General features: G+C 44.5%; 1 protein-coding gene across 4 annotated transcripts in view; it reads left to right on the forward strand.

Annotated features, from left to right (window-relative positions):
* Positions 1–18,454, forward strand: part of NDFIP2 (Nedd4 family interacting protein 2) — an 87,954-nt gene that overhangs the window by 30,895 nt on the left and 38,605 nt on the right. Inside the window, exon 2 of one of the 4 annotated variants that reach the window (XM_077343868.1) lies at positions 2,338–2,630. The exons of the other annotated variants lie outside the window; for them this stretch is intronic. Within the exon in view, the coding sequence (XP_077199983.1) occupies positions 2,592–2,630 (39 nt within the window). The 5' untranslated portion in view covers positions 2,338–2,591. The remainder of the gene's footprint in view (positions 1–2,337; positions 2,631–18,454) is intronic. 4 annotated transcript variants of the gene reach the window in all.

Consider the following 18,454-nt stretch of genomic DNA (forward strand, 5'->3'; position numbering starts at 1 on the left):
ATTTAAAAAGGAGTCCAGTGTCTTCTTAAAGACTATGATCCCTTCCAAATTACTTTCTCAGATATAATGGATTCTTCATGTTGCTTTTTCTAGTATCATCTCCCTTTTCAGCTGTTTGGACTATTAAGCATAAATTGAGCTGTTTGGATGGACACTCTGGGCATGCAACAAAGTGAGCTATGACTCACAAAAGCTTATGCTGGAATTAATGTTGATAGGCTTTAACTCAGGCTTTCTCAACCAAGGTTTCTTGACAACTCAGGAAGAGTTTCCTAAATGGGAGGGAGTTAATGAGCTCCCTGAAGAGATCAGGGCCCTGCCTGAACTCCCACAGTTCCGTAGGGCCTGCAAAAGGGAGCTCCTCCACCAGGCATTTGCCTGAGTGACCACAGGTCCCCCCCACCTCTGACATCCCCTCCATGGCTTGAAGCAGCCTGACCTCTCTAGGGAGTTTAGCTTGTATGTTGTTATTGTTGGGACCACTGAAGTTGTTGTTTAGAACCTCTGTTGGGTTGTTATTGTTGTATATTGACTATGTTGTATGTTGACTCATTCCATGTATTCCCTATGATGTTGTATATAAACCGCCTTGAGCCATATCTTTTACATTTATTAAACATTCATCATATAACCTGCCCTCCTTCCCAAAAGGGGGTTGAAAAGAGAGGGGCCACAGGTGGGTGTGTACATAGCTATGCTTCCCAACCATATTATACATGATTGTGCCAAGTTTGGGGTTTTTCGAAACCTGAAGAACGTTCCAGGTAAAAAAGTTGAGAAAGGCTGCTTTAAGGTGTTGCTGGATTGCTGTTCAAACGGCTCTCACTAGGCATACCTTTTGTTTAGGAAGCACGAAAAGGAATTAGCAGTGGGGTCAAAGAGCCCTGAAATACAGGACGTACAGGGAGGAATATTACGTAATACTCAGATCCATTTACCAGCTAGGCTAAACTGGTTAATGTGATACAAAATGCTGTCAAGCCATAGCTGGCCTATGACAACTTGTCATTGACAAGCCTGCCAAGTTTTCAAGGCAAGAGATGTTCATGTCCCTGGGCTTCCTTGGTGTTCTTCCATCCATGTACCCTCCAAAGCAGCCATTATCTATAGAGGAACTGATCTTCGTTACCTGGAGATGAGTTGAAAATCTGGGGGATCCCCAAGTGCCACTTGGGCACTGGCGTCCCCAATTGAGGTCTCTCTTCACCCCAAATCACAATCACTCCTAGTTCCACCCCTAGTCACCAGGTATTTCCCAATCCACAGCTGAAGTTATCTCTGTAGTCTGGAGATGAGCTGTAATTCCAGGTCCCACCTGGAGGCTAGCATCCAAAGTTTAGTTAAAGATGCATATGTAACTGAGCGATAAGTATAGGTGAGGTTGCATTAAAGCCCTTAGTAAGATCTGTGAATAGCAGCAAATGAAGTACAGATTGAGAAATTCCGGTTGGTGCAGCCATCTTGCTGTAGTGGTGAAGAGTGGAGGCCTCTAATCTGGGTTTAATTCCCCACTCCTTCACCTGCAGCCAGCTGGGTGACCTTGGGCCAGTGGCAAGTCTATTAGGGCTGTTCTGGTAGACCCGTTCTCTTAGAGCTCTCTCAGTCCCACCAACATGGCAGGGTGTCTGTGGTGGGGAGAGAAGGGAAGGTGATTGTAAACCATTTTGAGGCTCCTTTTTGGAAGTGAAAAGCAGAGTATAAAAGCCTGCATTTGCAGCTTCCTTTTCCTTCTCCAAGCTCTGGAGAGGAGGCAGTGAGGGGTGATTTATAGACCACAACTCTTGCCCCTCATTCTGCTCACCTTGGACCAGGGGTAGTCAAACTGCGGCCCTCCAGATGTCCATGGACTACAATTCCCAGGACCCCCTGCCAGCATTCGCTGGCAGGGGCTCCTGGTAATTGTAGTCCATGGGCATCTGGAGGGCCGCAGTTTGACTACCCCTGCCTTGGACAGTGCACTGTCAATGCGCTTCAGAAGTCGATTTTCCTGCTCTGCAGACACAGACCACAACTCTTGCCCCTCATTCTGCTCACCTTGGACCAGGGGTAGTCAAACTGCATTCGCTGGCAGGGGCTCCTGGGAATTGTAGTCCATGGACATCTGGAGGGCCGCAGTTTGACTACCCCTGCCTTGGACAGTGCACTGTCAATGCGCTTCAGAAGTCGATTTTCCAGCTCTGCGCAAGAAAACCCAGCTGCCAAAGCCCACTGAAAGCGCATAATCCAACGTGTGCAAGCGCAGGTGCGAGCTGTGTGCATGTGGGGTGGCGGAAGGGGCTCTTTTTTGCCCATTTCTCCCCCCCTCACACCCAGCCCGCCCGCCCTGTTGCCCTGCAGCTTCCCCTGCGTGCCTGAGGCGAAGCCACCGCGAGCGGGGCGGGCCTGGCAGACGGCGGGGCGTGAAGGAGAGGAGGAGCCGCCGCCGCCGCCGCCGCCGAGGAGGAGGAGGAGGAGGAGGAAAAAACAGCAGCAGCAGCCGCCGCCGCGAAGAAAGGGCAGGAAGCGAGGCGGCCGCAGGGACGAGCGCCGCAAGCCCCCGAGCTGAGGGAGCGGAGTGAAGCCGAGCCGCCAGGCCGCAGTCGGCCGCCGCCATGGAGCACCACCACCAGCCCGCCAGTCGGTACCAAGTGGTGAGTGGACGGGCGGGGCGCAGGCCTCGGGGCCGCCCAGGCCCGGCCGGTCGGGCACGGAGGCGGCGGCGGCGGCGGCGGGGAAAGTACGGAGCAGCCGCCTCAGCCCGCCGCCGCGGCCCCACTCGGGCCTCTCCCGCCGTCCCCGTCGCGAGAGGCCTTGGCCAGGCCGAGCCTTTCCCGCGGCCGTGTGAATGGGCAGCCATCCGGGCTCTTCCTTCTCTTGAAGGGAGGGAGGAAGGAAGGGAGGGAGGGAGGGAGGGAGGCGCCTGCCAGGCCTGCGAGGGCCACCCCCCGCGGAGGGAATCCGGCTTGACGCCGGCTGGGCTCTTCCGGGCGCTGTGGCTGGGGCCGCGCTGCAAACATGTTGGTTGTGACAGGAGAGGCGCTGCTGGCCCCGTCGCTGTCACGCTCCGTTTACCCCCCCCCCCCCCCGTCCTTCATGATGCACCGATGGGCAGGGATCGCGCCTTGGGGAGGTTGACTTGGGGGCAGGCCCCGGTGGGCACGGTAGCCGTGTTGAAGAGAGAGGGGGGCAGCTTGCTTACTGCCCCTTTAGAGACAAGGACTAGGGGCATTGGGGTCAAATCACGGGAAAGGAGGTGCCATTTAAATATTAGGGAGCATTTTCCCTAATGGTGAGGGCTGTGCGTGGGTGGGATATGCTGCCTCGGGGGATGGAGGAGACTCCTTCTCTGAAAGTTTTTAAGGGGATTTTAGGAGCACCTGTCAGGAGTGCTGTTTTTTATGTCCCTGAGAAGGTGGGGGGTCGGGCTGGGTGGCCCTTTGTGGTCTCTTCCAGCTCTGTGTGATTCTTCTTTTCTTTTTTAAGAATTGTTCTTATTGAGAGGGAAACACTAAAGTATTGCACTGCAGAAAAGATAAACATAACGCTTGTCGTATCTTGTTCCTTTACATCGCCTTAATGTTATGGACCACACACTGCATTTTCTGTTTCTGAAGGAATAGGAGCAGGTTGTATTGCCTTCAGTCCAGATTGATCATTTTTTTTTAGCTCAAACCTAATTCTGCCTCCTCCAAAACAAGCCCGTTTCTGAGCTCAGGCAAGCTTCGTCCCAAGTGTATGTGCGTGGGATTGCTGAATAATTGGTTTGGTTGATTTTTAAGTAATGGATTGGTCATGGAAGGTTTATTATAAATTGAATTAACCGCCCCCTCCCCCTCCCCCAGTTACTAAAGGATGATAAAAAAGTGAGTAGTGACACTTGAAGATTTTTTTCCCCACCATAAATTTACAGAGGCAGTTAGTGGATCCTGATTGTGCAGAACTTTGAAGCAGGAAGTATTTTTTTTTAAACCCAAATCCTAAACAGAGAGAGTGAAATGCCACTTCATTGTTCTGAGTGATATTAATGTATTCTGGTATTCTACCATCCTGTAAAATGCTGTGACAACAGAGGGATGCTTATACTTTGGAACAGTAGATACCAAGGTTCTGACACTGAAAATGATCATTTTACCATGATTGTGCTGTTATGATTACTCCCCCCCCCCCCAAGCAACATGAAGAGCTTTGGGGGGCTATAAATCTCAAGGATATAATTTTTTTTAATCTCTTACCGGCCTTTTGGCAATTGTTTGTAGACATTATTATTCATTTTTCTCTTCTAATACAGGTTTTCTCTTCTAATACAGATGGATGTACATCTGGTGGGTGTATGGGGTGGCTAGGATATGATTTATACCAAATCTGTTTCAAGGAGACTTTATTATTAAATGTATATAACTTAAATAGATATTAAGCAGTCTGTGTACCCTTCCCTCTAATCAATCCCCCATATTATATACGTAGAAGGAGAGTGTGCTGGGACATTTCACCCCTAACAAACCTGTCTTGTGAGCAGATAATAGCATTTGCTAGTGCAAGCAAACTGTAGGGTAGTGATTTCCGGGGAGGGGAGGTTTATATCATAGGTGCTTCTGTGAACTGGCTGCTTATGAGGCTTAAGGAAATAACCTTATATCACTTAGCTTGCTTGTCTGCTTGATGACTGGCAATTTTAGAATTGGGTAATGGTATTTAAAGTGAACTGGTTCACCTGCTTTGTCACTGCTCACATTTTGTTCACAAGGGCCTGGGAAGAAAAGGTGCTCATATATATGGATTTGAAGAGTCTTGGCATGATTTTAACTTGACAGAATTCTCAGTTCGTTTCCCCGCCACACACACAAAGCTACTTGCACTTAAAACACTGGAAAAAACATATGTGCATTTTTTCTTATGTCTTACGTTATATATATGTTTGGTTTCTGTTGCCAAGTACTTATCTTAGGGTCATAGTCCAGTACACATAGTTAAATATATTGCTAAAACTATTAGTGACTGTGCTAATGTCAGTTAAAAGCACATGCCTGGTTCATACTATGTTAAATTAAAGAAATTATATGCTGGGGAAAGAACTGTTTCTCAGGGTACTTGTAAGAATGATGAGCCTGTTGTGTGTTTACATCCGCCCCTCTTAGACCAGATGTTCATTTCCACCCCAAAAAATCAAGCATAAGACTAACTGTTTTTTTAAATTTTCAGCTGAAACCAGCTGTGCAGTGTGACAATTATGTTTGTATGTTCATTTATTTATTTATCTGGATTTGGATTTCTATACCGCCCATTCCTTTACATTGAACATTGAATAACTCTTATATGGAACATGCACATATGACTGTCACAAGGGCTTGCTAATCATTTTAAGGTGTTAAAGAAGGCCATTAATTAATTTTTTAAGGATCCAATAAATGTATTCTTGGGTATAATGTGTCAGGCACCTTCAAAATGTGAAGTTGCACATCTGATCAAAGTATGTTTGGTGTAGTAGTTAGGAGTGCGGACCTCTAAACTGGTGAGCCGGGTTTGATTCTGCGCTCCCTCACATGCAGCCAGCTGGGTGACCTTGGGCTCCCCACAGTGCTGATAAAGCTGTTCTGACAAGCAGTAATATCAGGCCTCTCTCAGCCTCACCTCCCTCACCTGGGCCCATTCTGCACACGTTTGCTAATGCACTTTCAATGTACTTTAGAAGTAGAATTTCCTGTTCTGCTCAGGAAAATCCAGCTGCAAAAGCACAGTGAATGTGCATTATCCAACGTGTGCAGAATGGGCTCTGTTGTGGGGAGACGAAAGGGAAGGCAACTGTAAGCCGCTTTGAGACTCCTTTGGGTAGAGAAAAGTGGCATATAAGAACCAACTCTTCTTCATAACAAAGGTGAAGTAGGCAAAAAACCTGCTGGAATTGAAGTTGAGTACTTGTTTCATTAGAACAGTACAGTTTGAAGGACAGGAAAAGATCAATGTGCAGCGGGGAGGGGAACCCTGTGCTACCTTTTCCAGGAAGGAATGGCCTTTGCATTGTCAGGCCAATGTTTTATATTTGTGTCAGAAGTAAATGGGGCTTAATATGGCTAATGCAAGTTTGCATCAAAATTATGCATCTTTCAAGAGGTATCAGTTAAAACCTGCTAAAATCATGTTGTGGCATTTGGATCTCTCCTATAAAAGCACACACAAGCTGCCTTCTTCTAATGAAAAAATTTCTGCAGAGCAGATGCTTAAAGCGTAGTGTTACATTTGGATACAAAGTCTTAAACATTTCACTGTGCACTACAAAGGTTATGCCCACAAACAGTGTATTTCGTGATTTCTGGGTTAGGCATAGAAGGGAGTGGGGAATACCTCTAATGTCATCAGAAACCTCAGTGTCCTTGCTGTTATAAATATGGCAAGATTTTGCTTGGTGTGTGTGTGGCTGAAAGAAGCATCTAATTACTACCTTTAAATTCTGTGCCAGGACTCTGGACAGTCCTGCCGTTAAAGTGAAGTTTATGAACTCAGTCTGTCCTGGAAACAACAAATATATTGTCACCTTAATTGTCAGCATGTTTTTCTTGGAAGTAAGCCCCACTGTAATTTTAGTACAATAAAATAAGAGTCCAGTAGCACCTTTAAGACCAACAAAGACTTAGTCTGACGACGAGTGCTTGCACTCGAAAGCTCACGCCTTGAATAAATCTTTGTTTGTCTTAAAGGTACTACTGAACTCTTATTTTATTGTGCTACTTCAGACCAACATGGCTACTCATTGAATCTATCCTTATGTAATTTTAGTAGCTTACTTACATTTTGATCTTCAGGACAGAGTTGAGATGCAATCATGCAAGTCACAACTGGTTTGCTGTTTCCTGCTTTCCAGCTCCACTGTCAGCTACATCTTTTAAAACTTTGGGCCAGCCCCTGTGAATGCCTATAATGTCTCAGAAGGAGGTTTTTGGCATTTTCTTTTTCAGATTTGCACAGAAGATGCCTTTTGCATGGTACAGCAGCTGGGATGCACAGCAGGGATCTTGTGGTGTCTCCGGAGAATTGCTGCTTCTGTACACAAGCTCGTAAACCCTGCCATTAGCAATGCTTACGGTTGCTACCAATGTATAAAGCTGCAAGTTGGGATTCTTACCCCATCTGATTGCGCATTTTAATGCCACCGAAGATGAGGCAAGCAAACTGTGTCATAATCCTGCATGCAGCTCAGTGTACAGTGAAGTGGAATAGCTGGAAATCCCTGGCTCGGATGTCAGGAGACCCGTGAATTTCCTGGGTGACCTGAGGCCAGCACCTGTCTCTTCACCTTAGCTGCTTCACCATGGTAATATCTACTTAGAAGAAGAAGAAGAGTTGGTTCTTATATGCCGCTTTTCTCTACCCGAAGGAGTCTCAAAATGGCTTACATTTGCCTTCCCTTTCCTCTCCCCACAACAGACACCCTGTGAGGTGGGTGAGGCTGAAAGAGCCCTGATATTACTGCTCGGTCAGAACAGCTTTATCAGTGCTGTGGCGAGCCCAAGGTCACTCAGGTGGCTGCATGTGGGGGAGTGCAGAATCGAACCTGGCATGCCAGATTAGAAGTCTGCACTCCTAACCACTACACCAAACTGGCTCTCTGAGAGATCATGAATCAGCACTTTACATACATTGCAGTACTTTGTAGTAATTATGATTTATATCCATGGTGCCTGTTCCAATGGTGCCTCTTAATATCTCAGAAACTCTCTGGGGAGTGGTGCAGAGTGTCGGGTGCCGGTTTTGCTTGGGGTTCCCCCCCCCAATCACCTATAGCCCAAGGTCAGACGACCTGCTGCTGCTTCTGGCTCAGTCGTAGCCCAGCTGCCTGTATCCGGCCCGGGGCCCTCCAGCCCAATGCGCCTTCGCCCCACTGCCTTGGGGGAGGGGGGAACAGAAGGCCGGGAGCCGTCTGCGCTGCCACAGCCCTGCCGGCCCCCCCTTTCCTCCTGCTAGCACCCGCTGCATGCAGTGGGCTTTCCCACTGCATATAAAGACATATATGTCTTTATACTGTTCTAAGGCATTTTTACTGTTCTTGCAATGTCTGCTTACTGCTGGTCTGCTCTAGGGATTATTTCTCCAGGTGTCTTCATTCCAGGTAACCCAGTAATTTTACTTCTATATGTAGTCTTTTTTTAAAATGTTTCGTGTACTGAACTAGTTTTCCAGGCATTTATTGAAGAAATGAGTTGGCTGCTACTGCACTAATTTGTGGTGACCTTGGAAATGAATTTGGTAATCAGCTGTAGATAAGACAGGGCAACAGTGCAGAAGAACATAGCCTTTTCTTTCAAACTCACATGCACAGCAACAAAAAAAGTGTAACTGAGAGATACTGCTTCTACTTTCCTGTTCTTTAAAACAGAACTTCCCCCCTCTGTAAAGCTGAGTACAATACCCACATTTTTTTTGTTTGCATAGCCCTCACCTACATAGCGTAACATTGAATGGTTAATCACGTAATAGAATTGGGGACAGCAGCTATTGCATGGTAGAACATATCACTTAAGTTAATAATGGCTTTTTCCTCATGTAAGTCTCTACTGAACTTTGGTTACTGCCATGAATTCAGAACCTGATTTTCATAAATGCCAAGTTTGATATTTACAATAAAAGGAGAGCAGTCCTGCGAAATCCTACTCAGAAGTAAGCACACTTTTATTGAATAGGGTCGACTATCAAATAACTGTAGCCAAGCTTATCTATTTTTGTCCTTTTAGTACTAGTGTTTTTACTATTTTGGGTGGTATGCTAGGTTTCTTGGAAGTAGGGATGCCAGCTCTGAGTTGGGAAATATCTGGAGACTTTGGGGGCAGAGCTGGGAGTAGGTGGGATTTGGGATGGGGTGGGACAGGACATCAATGGAGCATAATGCCTGAGTCCTCATTCCAAAATAGCCATTTTCTCCAGGGGAACTGGTATTTGTTGCTTGGAGATGAGCTGTAAAACCAGGGGATCCCCAGGTCCCATCTGGGGATTGGCATTCCCGACTTGGAAACCTATTGGAGATTTCACAACACAAAGAACTGTAATAGTATAAAGGCTTATCTGTAAGTCAGCTTTCTTGGTGCTTCTGATCTTCCCACAGAGGAGTTAACATGTGTGTACTGAAATGTAATCTCTGCTCTCATTGAGCTGACAAAACTGACCCAATTGCATGAGAATCTCCTGAGGAGGCTGGGTGTTGGTTGTATGTGGTTATCCATCTCCCTTCATTAACAGTATTCATATAGTTCCTCTCTTTATAGATCAAGTGTGCAACCTTGGGATTTTTATTAGCTTTAAAGCGTGACTGATTTGTGTTAATTGAACCTGAGCATGCCTCTTGTGGATCATACCACGATTCTCCTAGTCCAGAATTCTTTTTATAAACTCCAGAAATCAGTGAGCACTAACCTCCTTCTTGCCCTCACTGAACTAGAAGGTAAGAATCTTCTATGATCCGTGGGTATTCTACACAAGAAAAATCTATATGGAAAGGATTTCCTGAATGTAAACAGTGTGGATACCATGACCCTTCTGATAAAGAATGGAATAACATCATGGCCTTTTCCACAGTGACTAAAAGCTTGGCGGCAGCACTCATAAAGTTCTGCGGAATATCATTATTTTCACACAAAAATCTCCTGATTCAGATGCAGCGACGAATGCACTCCCTGCTTGCTGCACGTTTTGTGAATCCTGAGAAAATGCAATTCCCCCTCTCCCCTGGGAGAGAATTTGCGGTAACCTATAGTGGAAGTTAAAAAGTTGCATTGGCTTCCTCCACTGTTTCCTTCAAAATGATGATGTTTGCCCTTTTCCACTACCCACTGCATTCTTTTAAAATTTGGAACATGGAATCATAGAATCATAGAGTTGGAAGGGGCCATACAGGCCATCCAGTCCAACCCCCTGCTCAATGCAGGATCAGCCCAAAGCATCCTAAAGCATCTAAGAAAAGTGTGTATCCAACCTTTGCTTGAAGACTGCCAGTGAGGGGGAGCTCACCACCTCCTTAGGCAGCCTATTCCACTGATGAACTACTCTGACTGTGAAATTTTTTTTCCTGATATCTAGCCTATATCATTGTACTTGTAGTTTAAACCCATTACTACGTGTCCTTTCCTCTGTAGCCAATGGGAACAGCATCCTCCCCTCCTCCAAATGACAACCTTTCAAATACTTAAAGAGGGCTATCATGTCCCCTCTCAACCTCCTTTTCTCCAGGCTGAACATTCCCAAGTCCCTCAACCTATCTTCATAGGGCTTGGTCCCTTGGCCCCAGATGATCTTTGTCGCTCTCCTCTGTACCCTTTCAATTTTATCTACGTCCTTCTTGAAGTGAGGCCTCCAGAACTGCACACAGTACTTCAGGTGTGGTCTGACCAGTGCCGTATACAATGGGACTATGACATCTTGTGATTTTGATGTGATGCCCCTGTTGATACAGCCCAAAATGGCATTCACCTTTTTTACCGCTGCGTCACACTACCTGCTCATGTTTAGTTTACAATCCACAAGTACCCCAAGGTCTCGTTCACACACAGTAGAGGTTCTATTCTATTAGGAATGAAAGAAATTAATTATATTACAGTGTATCCCCCCCCCCAATTAAGTGCAGGGATTTTTGTTTAAAAAAAGCTCATGGTAATCAGCTCAATCATATGCTGCCATTGATTTATTATTCTCCTTATGACTTCTTCAAGATAGTGGCTGGTTACCTAGAAATTGAAAATACATTTTCATCCACATTTAGCTCTGGTATTTTAAAGTTTGATATTGGTATGACTGAAAGGGACAGACTTTTTAAAAAAGTTTCGAAGGCAGATTTCCTTCTGTTATCTATAAGAAAAAATGTGAATCCATCTATTATACAAGAAGATTTTTAAAATGCAGGAATTTGTCACAGAACAGAAGTCTATTTGTAGAATGGCAAGCACTTCTGTCTTGTGAAGCTTTCATTTCTACAGTAAAAAGGGCTTATTTTTCAACGCCTCTGTCCTTGGAACGGTTTTACTATCTCCTCCCTTTTTTGTTTAAAAAGAATCTCAATTTTTAACACTCTTTGACATATGAAAAATATACGAGAGCCTGTCATAAACCAGAATTAGCACAGACTGAAATCCTTGAATCTGTGCTCACAGTCAGCAGTCTCTTATCAACTTCTTAGACCTAATCTTGTTTCAGACTTGGTTAGCAGAATGCTACAAGATGTCCCTCTCTACTGACTATGATCCATGGCTAGTCTATTATCACCTTCTTAGACATAATCCTGTTGCTGAGTTGGCTAGCGGAGTGCTGCTTGATGTCCCTCTCTGCTGAGAAAATTGTACAGCTGGGGCACTCATTGCGTATGCTCTGACTTGACTTCTGAGGATGGTATTTCCACATGGTTGCGCCAAACATACGTGTGTGTAGCTCTCCCACCCTGATTCTAAAAATGGTATTGGCCTCCCCCTTAAACATGTCATACTGTCATCTGGAAATTCAAAGAGCTTCCGCATGCCTAATCTCTTATGTACTTTCGTCTTAATATACAGGAAGCTGCCGAATTCCGGTTCAACTGTATCGCCTGCTTCCCTGTTATCTTCTCCCTGCCCCCTTGTCTTTACCAATTCTCATAGGTAAACTTGTCATATCATTAATAGGCAAAAATTCTTGTTTAGCAATCACTTTCCCCCCTTTTTCATTGGCTGGGTATATTCTTTTTTTCCTAGTCACCGTTTGGCTTAATTAACTTGCATAGTCACAGGAGCAGTAGGCACAGTTTGCTTGATGGTGGTGTAGGAATTAACCACATAGATAATTACAGGGACAACAAAGCATGTGGCGCTCAGTTTGCATGCTTGGGAAATATTCATTTTACACGTTGTTGTTGTCGGTGTCACACTGGTTAGACTGGATGGCTTTGGTGCTGTATCCTGATTAAGGTTTGGTGTCAGATAGGCAGGAGGGCTGTCTTTTTGGGGATGTAGCACCTGCAAAATGTAGCATTGCGTGGGTGTGAATCTTCCTTTCAAACAAATTTGTCCATAGACCTATATAATTATTTTCCTCTTAATATATGTGCGTTATGTGAACATGAGCTACCTTCAGGTCATTGCCCACTGGCCCAGGGTTGTGTTCGCATTCCAGCTTGCTTAGTGATAAATTCTTTCTTCTCCTCCTCCCCATCTATATGTTTCCTACAGCATAAAAGCAGGTGATGTAACAGAGTCTAGAAATAGCACTGGTATTTTTAAGCGAATTGGTCTTACTGTTGTTGTGTCTATGGGCTGGAACTTCTTGATGCTTTTAATGCCATGATTTTATTTCATTAAGACAGTAGAATCGATGGCTCCGGGCAAGAGACAAAATCCAAGGATATCTGTTGTCACTAAGATTTTAAAAATACAATACAATAAAATAAAAATAAATTAAAAAAATTCTTGCAAGCATTTGTTTTGCTGGGAGATATGGGTAAGAATGCCCAGTATTATTTTCCTCCCTACTGCAGATGTGAAGGGAGGGAAAGGCTGAAAAACAGATTATTTCAGTATTGCATATTATGTGCAGGGATATCATCCCAGTATTGCGGATAGATTGGGGGATGAAACTGAGATAGTATGACAAATCTGTGATGTAGTTCACAATATTTTTTTGGGGGGGGGGTTGTATTTCAGCTACTCTGGATACTTCAACAACATTAGCAAATGATCCTTACCTATATGATCTGAAATCTTCATTCATTCCTCTCGAAAATGGACAGTGTAGCACACAAAAAAAATTCTTCACCCAATTTCTGTTTACTCTTCAGCAAGATTGCTAAATTTAATAGAAATCCTTACATATACCACTGTTGGCTACAAGCCAGCACTCTATGGAAGGCAGATCTATGTTCGCTTGTGCTTTTGTTAGATTTGTAGTGTAAAATGGAATTTCAAATAAAAAAAGAAGCTTGTGTGTGTATGTACGTATGCCGCTCTAGTTTTTTACTATTCCTGTTACCGTGAGGCAGTGTCTCAACTAGGCTAGACATTTGCAAGACCAAACTGATATCAAATTGGATGACAGCAGTGGAGTTCTGGATCAATGGGCTTCTGTCCTGGCCAGGGGGTGGAGACAGTGCTGGTCACCTTGATGGATGAACTCTGACACCAGCTGGATAGGGGTGGTTCGGCTATTCTCGGTCTGTCAGCCACATTTGATGTAGACGACTACAAGCTCTTAGCCCACTATCTCACCAGGATTTGGACTCGTGGGACAGCCCTCCAGTGGCTGCTCCCCTTCCTAAGGAACCAGACACAGAAGGTCGCAGTGGGGGAAAAAGTTGTCACATCTCTTTCAACTCCCATGTGGGGTTCCTCAGGGGGCGGTCCTCTCCCCCATGCTTTTCAACTTCTTCATGTGCCATCCGACCAAGCTGATCTGGAGTTTTGGGCTGGGCTGTCATCAATATGCAGATGAGACCCAGCTCTATCTCATATTGGATGGCCACCTGGACTCCCCCGCCCCCCTGGTTATATTTGCCAGATGTTTTGAAGCCATAGGTGGATGGCTTGAGCAGAGTTGCCTGAAACTCAACATTTCCAAGATGGAGATCCTGTGGCTGGGAAGGAAGGGGGCAAGCCATGAAGTGTTTTTGCCCCATCTGGCTGGGTTGCAACTTAACATCTCTCCCTGTGCCAGGAATTTGGGTGTGATCCTTGATGACTCCCTTACTATGGAAGCACAGGTCACAAAATTAGCTCGTCTGGCATTTTTCCATATTCACCAGGTGAGGCTACTAGAACCCAACCTGTCCCTGGAACACCTGGCCACGGTGATTCATGCGACGGTCACCTCCAGGATTGACTTCTGTAGTTTGTTCTATGCAGACCTTCCCTTATCTTTGACCCAGAAATTGCAGCTGGTGCAAAGTGCAGCTGCTAGGGTCCTCACAGGAACACCTTGGCTGCCTCATATTCAGCTGGTGCTGAGGCAGCTGCATTGGCTGCTAGCTGCAGCCTGGATTAAGTTCATGACTCCGGTGTTAACCTTTAAGGCCTTTTGCAGTCTGGGACTCAGATATCTGAGGAACTGCCTTTTGCCTTATGGCCCCCGCAGGGCTTTGCACTCTGTGGGTGCTAATTTGCTGGTGGTTCCTGGCCTGCAGGAGGCTCACCTCGCCTCAATCAGGGCCAAGGCCTTTTTGATCCTGGCCCCAACCTGGTGGAATGAGCTCCTGGAATAACTCAGGGCCCTGTAGGACCTCTTGTGGTTCTGCAGGGCCTGTAAGACGGAGCTCTTCTGCCAGGTTGAGACTAGGGTGATCTCCATACCTGAGAACATAGTGGTGGATAATAAATCTAAGCAAATAAGTAATATTCATCTGAACTTTTGAGATGCATGTATGAACCCACATTTATAGCATTTATGATTATTTGTTATGTTCATTTTAAAATGTTATGTCCCTCTTTCCTCTTTCATTGGTGCTGAAAGTGGTTGATCACATAATTCTCCCTTCTCCGCTTTCTCCTTCTGGCAACCACAGAACTGTGAGATAAGTTGGACTGAAAAGGTCATGAACTGCAGTAAATTCTAGTGTCAGTGAACAAAACCCTTTCTTCTAGCTTAGGAAGTTTTTCCTGCCCTGGGCAGCAACAGCCACTGGCATGGATGTCTTGTGATAACCTTGGTATGACCCCCAAAGAGTTGCTCAAGAATTTTGGCAAGAGGCAGAGTGAGAGGAGGGCAGAGATGGAAAGACGAACTTGTTCACCAGAAGTATTCAGCACAGCATTCTAAAGAGCATCGGAGAAAATCTATCTCCTTTCCAGGTGAATGTGCTGACAAAAGATGCTCTAGTGGGAGAGTTTGGCTTGGATCCAAAGCACTACTGAGTGGAGTCACACTTAAAAGAGGGTGACTTCTCTACCACCAGCTCTTTCAGAAGCCATTTGTGTCCTCCCCCCTTATAGGTCAATGGAACCAAGGAATAGTGTGGGAAGCAAACTGGGAGTCTGCAGTGGGAGTAGGGAGGAGTTAGGAAGGCCTTGTGGGCAGAAAGCCAGCAGCAGTGACATGGGAGATAAGTTTATCATCCCCCTGCAGGTAAGTAGAACAGGTAGGTGTGTCCAGTGTCATGAGCATGTGAGGATGAGTCAGGACTCTTGGTCCTTTGGTCCTTAGACTGTGGCTTGTAGCTGATGCCTTTGGTTCCACCATCTTGTTGAATCTTTGCAAACCCAATGTTGCTGTTTTTGTCTGTTGGGCTTATTTTAATGGTAAATGACATTGGGAGTTAAATAGTCAAAATAAATAAATTGGGTATCTGCTGCACCAAGAGAAAAACACCGGAAGATCCAGTCCTTGGTGTTTTCTCTTCCTCAATCACATCATTTGTTTCAGTTGCAGCTGACTTACGGATGGCAGTCCCACAAGGTGTTCTAAGTAAGTGACATTACAAGCTCAGGGGAATCAGACCCTCATAGCACACTTTTCCTCCTCCACTTGCTTAATATGAGAGGCCTGTAAACAGCTACACTAAAAGGTAGTCCATTCCTGTTGCCAATGTAAGCTCTGGTAAATCCGACAAAACACAATATTAAACTTTAATATTGAAATGCCAGACAAAGCAGCAGCTGCAAATGCATTAAAAAAAGCAGTGGAGTAGGAAATGGTAAGATTTAATATTGTGTATCCCTGAAACCTCTGTCCAGAGACTGAGTTCAGTGCTAGATAGCTTTTCTAGGCTGGATCCCACATGCTTCCTATAAGTTCATGGTTGACCCTCCCCCTTCCCAATGCACTGCCAGGCAGAAACAGTTGATTTATATGGTACTGTTGCTCTCATTTCCTTCAGAGGAACAGCCCCACACATATCATGGGAATGCCTTAGAGTCAGGGCTCTCCAAACGTTCGTGGACTATAATTACCATGAGCCTATGCCAGCATGTTCTGGCAGGGTCTCATGAGAATTCTCTCATGAGAATTCGCAGGGCGAATAAGTCATAGATATGCACACGCTGTGTTTTAGGTTAAAGGAGGAAAAAGGTTTATTTATGGAAGGACAACTGTGATAGTGCAGAGAGAGAGAGAGAGAGGCTAGTGTCTGCCTACATGGCTACCTAAAGAGGAGAGACTGAGAAGCTTCAGAGAAGAAGGAGGAAATTGCCCTGAGAGTAGCAATCTAGGGACAGACAAAAAAAGCACACTTAAAAGATAGAAAGGTCCTGAACTCTTTGACCTATCTGTCTTCTTGCTACCCCCTTATCATAGAATCATAGAATCAGAGTTGGAAGGGGCCATACAGGCCATCTAGTCCAACCCCCTGCTCTACACAGAATCAGCCCTAAGCATCCTAAAGCAGGGTCTTCTTCAGGGTCTTCTCTTCTTAACACTGTACACCAAACATTGCTTATTCCAACATTTAGTCCATAGACATCTGGAGAGCCACCGTCTGGACACCTGTGCTTAGACTTGTGCCTTTGCATTCAGGCTTTGCAGGGAGAGATCTGAATTGGGGATTGGAGGTTCAGCCTGTGCCAACTGCTGGCTCCCACTGCCCTCTCAAAACATTAGTGACTGTGGCACTTATGCCTGGCAGGAACAGAAGGGCAGTAAAAATGCCCACCTATGGACACTTGTGGATCTGACTGCATTCTGGAATTTTCTGGGGAGATTTTAGGATCCCTAATGACAGCTCTGTTGAGACGGTGATTGGAGTTTGAAATAAGTAGCCTCTCAAGCTGTTGATGTGGTTGCTTTCTGTTGACGTTTCCTGTCCGGTATCTGGCACGTTGGTTTATTTATTTTTATTATTTTATTTTATTTTTATTATTAGATTTCTATACTGCCGCTCGCCATAGCCTCGTGGCGGTTTACACATAGAATTCTAAAACAATAAAACCCCAATTAAATCCCCATTAAAATAACAGTCACATGCTAACCAACTATTTAATGGCGACCATAATCTCTAATAATCCCTCCTTGTTCAGGGTGGGGCACTGATCTCAATTTAATATTAATTTGATGTTAATCTAATATAATGTAATGAGAGCCGGGGACGAAATGAATTTGGGAACCAGTTGGAAAGCTAGACATCCTAAAGATTGGGAGATATCTGGAACAGGGTTGGGGGAAAACCTGAACTGAATTGGACAGAGTTCATTGAAGCCCAGTGAGCTACTGGTTAGGGTAGCAAATAAATCCCATTTCTCTTTTACTTCACTTTATCAGCTAATTTGCACCCAGCTTAGTTATTTAAAGTATTTCAGCACATATTGCCTCCAGTGTCTGCATTTTTAAAATTTTCAAGATCTGATTATTAGTTGTGACATTTTTTTATGTTTTTCACCAAGAAACATTTCCCAGATACTTTCCAGTTTTGATAATTGTGGCAATATAGTTCAGTTAGAAGAAATATCTCATGCATAGTCGATCTATGGATCATTTTGATCCAGATACCATGATGGATATTAGTACAATCTTGAGTTCTGTGAAGGCCAAAGCTGAAATTCTTGATTCGTGTCCAACCTGGTTGTGTCCAACCTGGAATCATGCAAGAATCAGTCACATTTATGAATCCATTATGTCCAACCCCAATCAGTCACTCGGGGTGTCTTTCTAGAGCCGTAGAATTGTGAGACCACCAAAGAACACAAGGGTTGCTTTGCAGAGGCAGGAAGTGGCAAAGAGGAGGGGTTGTGGCCTAATGGTAGAGGATCTGTTTGGTGCACAGGAGATTTCAGTTTCGTTCCCTGATTTGATTTGAAAGACCTGGATCTGAGATCCTGGAAAGTTCTGATGCATTGTAACTATATGTTTTGTGAAATCTGGTTTGTTTTCCCTATTCTGTAATCTTCTGTGAATCTCAGTGACATAAGCAGGCTATAAATGGAGAGAGAAAAAATTGTCCAGTAGTCAGTAATTTTTGTTGGCCGTTCTGTTGACCCTTTTGTTGTACTTCTGTACTTTTAAATACATTTAGATTAAATCATATGATCTTGTGATTACAGATATATTGATTTTATATTTCAAAAAAAATATGGTGAACTTGCTTTTTGTAATTCCTCCATCCCAGTCTTTAGAGCAACGGCTTTTCTAAACAAGCTTAATTTTAAATATTGCGTTGACTTTAAAAAAGCATGTTTCTAGAACTTCTTAAGCTTTTTGTTCATGATTAATCATTGTGACAATTTTCCTAATCATAAGACTTAGGAAAAAGTTAAAATGCATTTTCTTCCCCTTGTAATGGTATGACTGTGATAGATGGCTTAATTCTTATGACCTGGGAGCATTAGTAACAGTTCAAAAATATTTGCAATTGCTGATATTCTGTATGTGCTTATGCTGCTTTGTTGATACCAAGATGTGTTATTTGACCGTTATTGCTGATCCCTTCCTCGCATAGACCCACTTTTTACACTTTTAAGCACAGAAGTAAAATTCATTGTACCTGGTTTCAGAGGATAGCTGTATTAATATGCAGTAGAACAGTTAAATTCAATCGCAGAGGCCGACACGGTTT

This window comes from Paroedura picta, chromosome 6 (assembly GCF_049243985.1).
Source record: "Paroedura picta isolate Pp20150507F chromosome 6, Ppicta_v3.0, whole genome shotgun sequence".
NCBI classification, from domain to species: Eukaryota; Metazoa; Chordata; class Lepidosauria; order Squamata; family Gekkonidae; genus Paroedura; species Paroedura picta.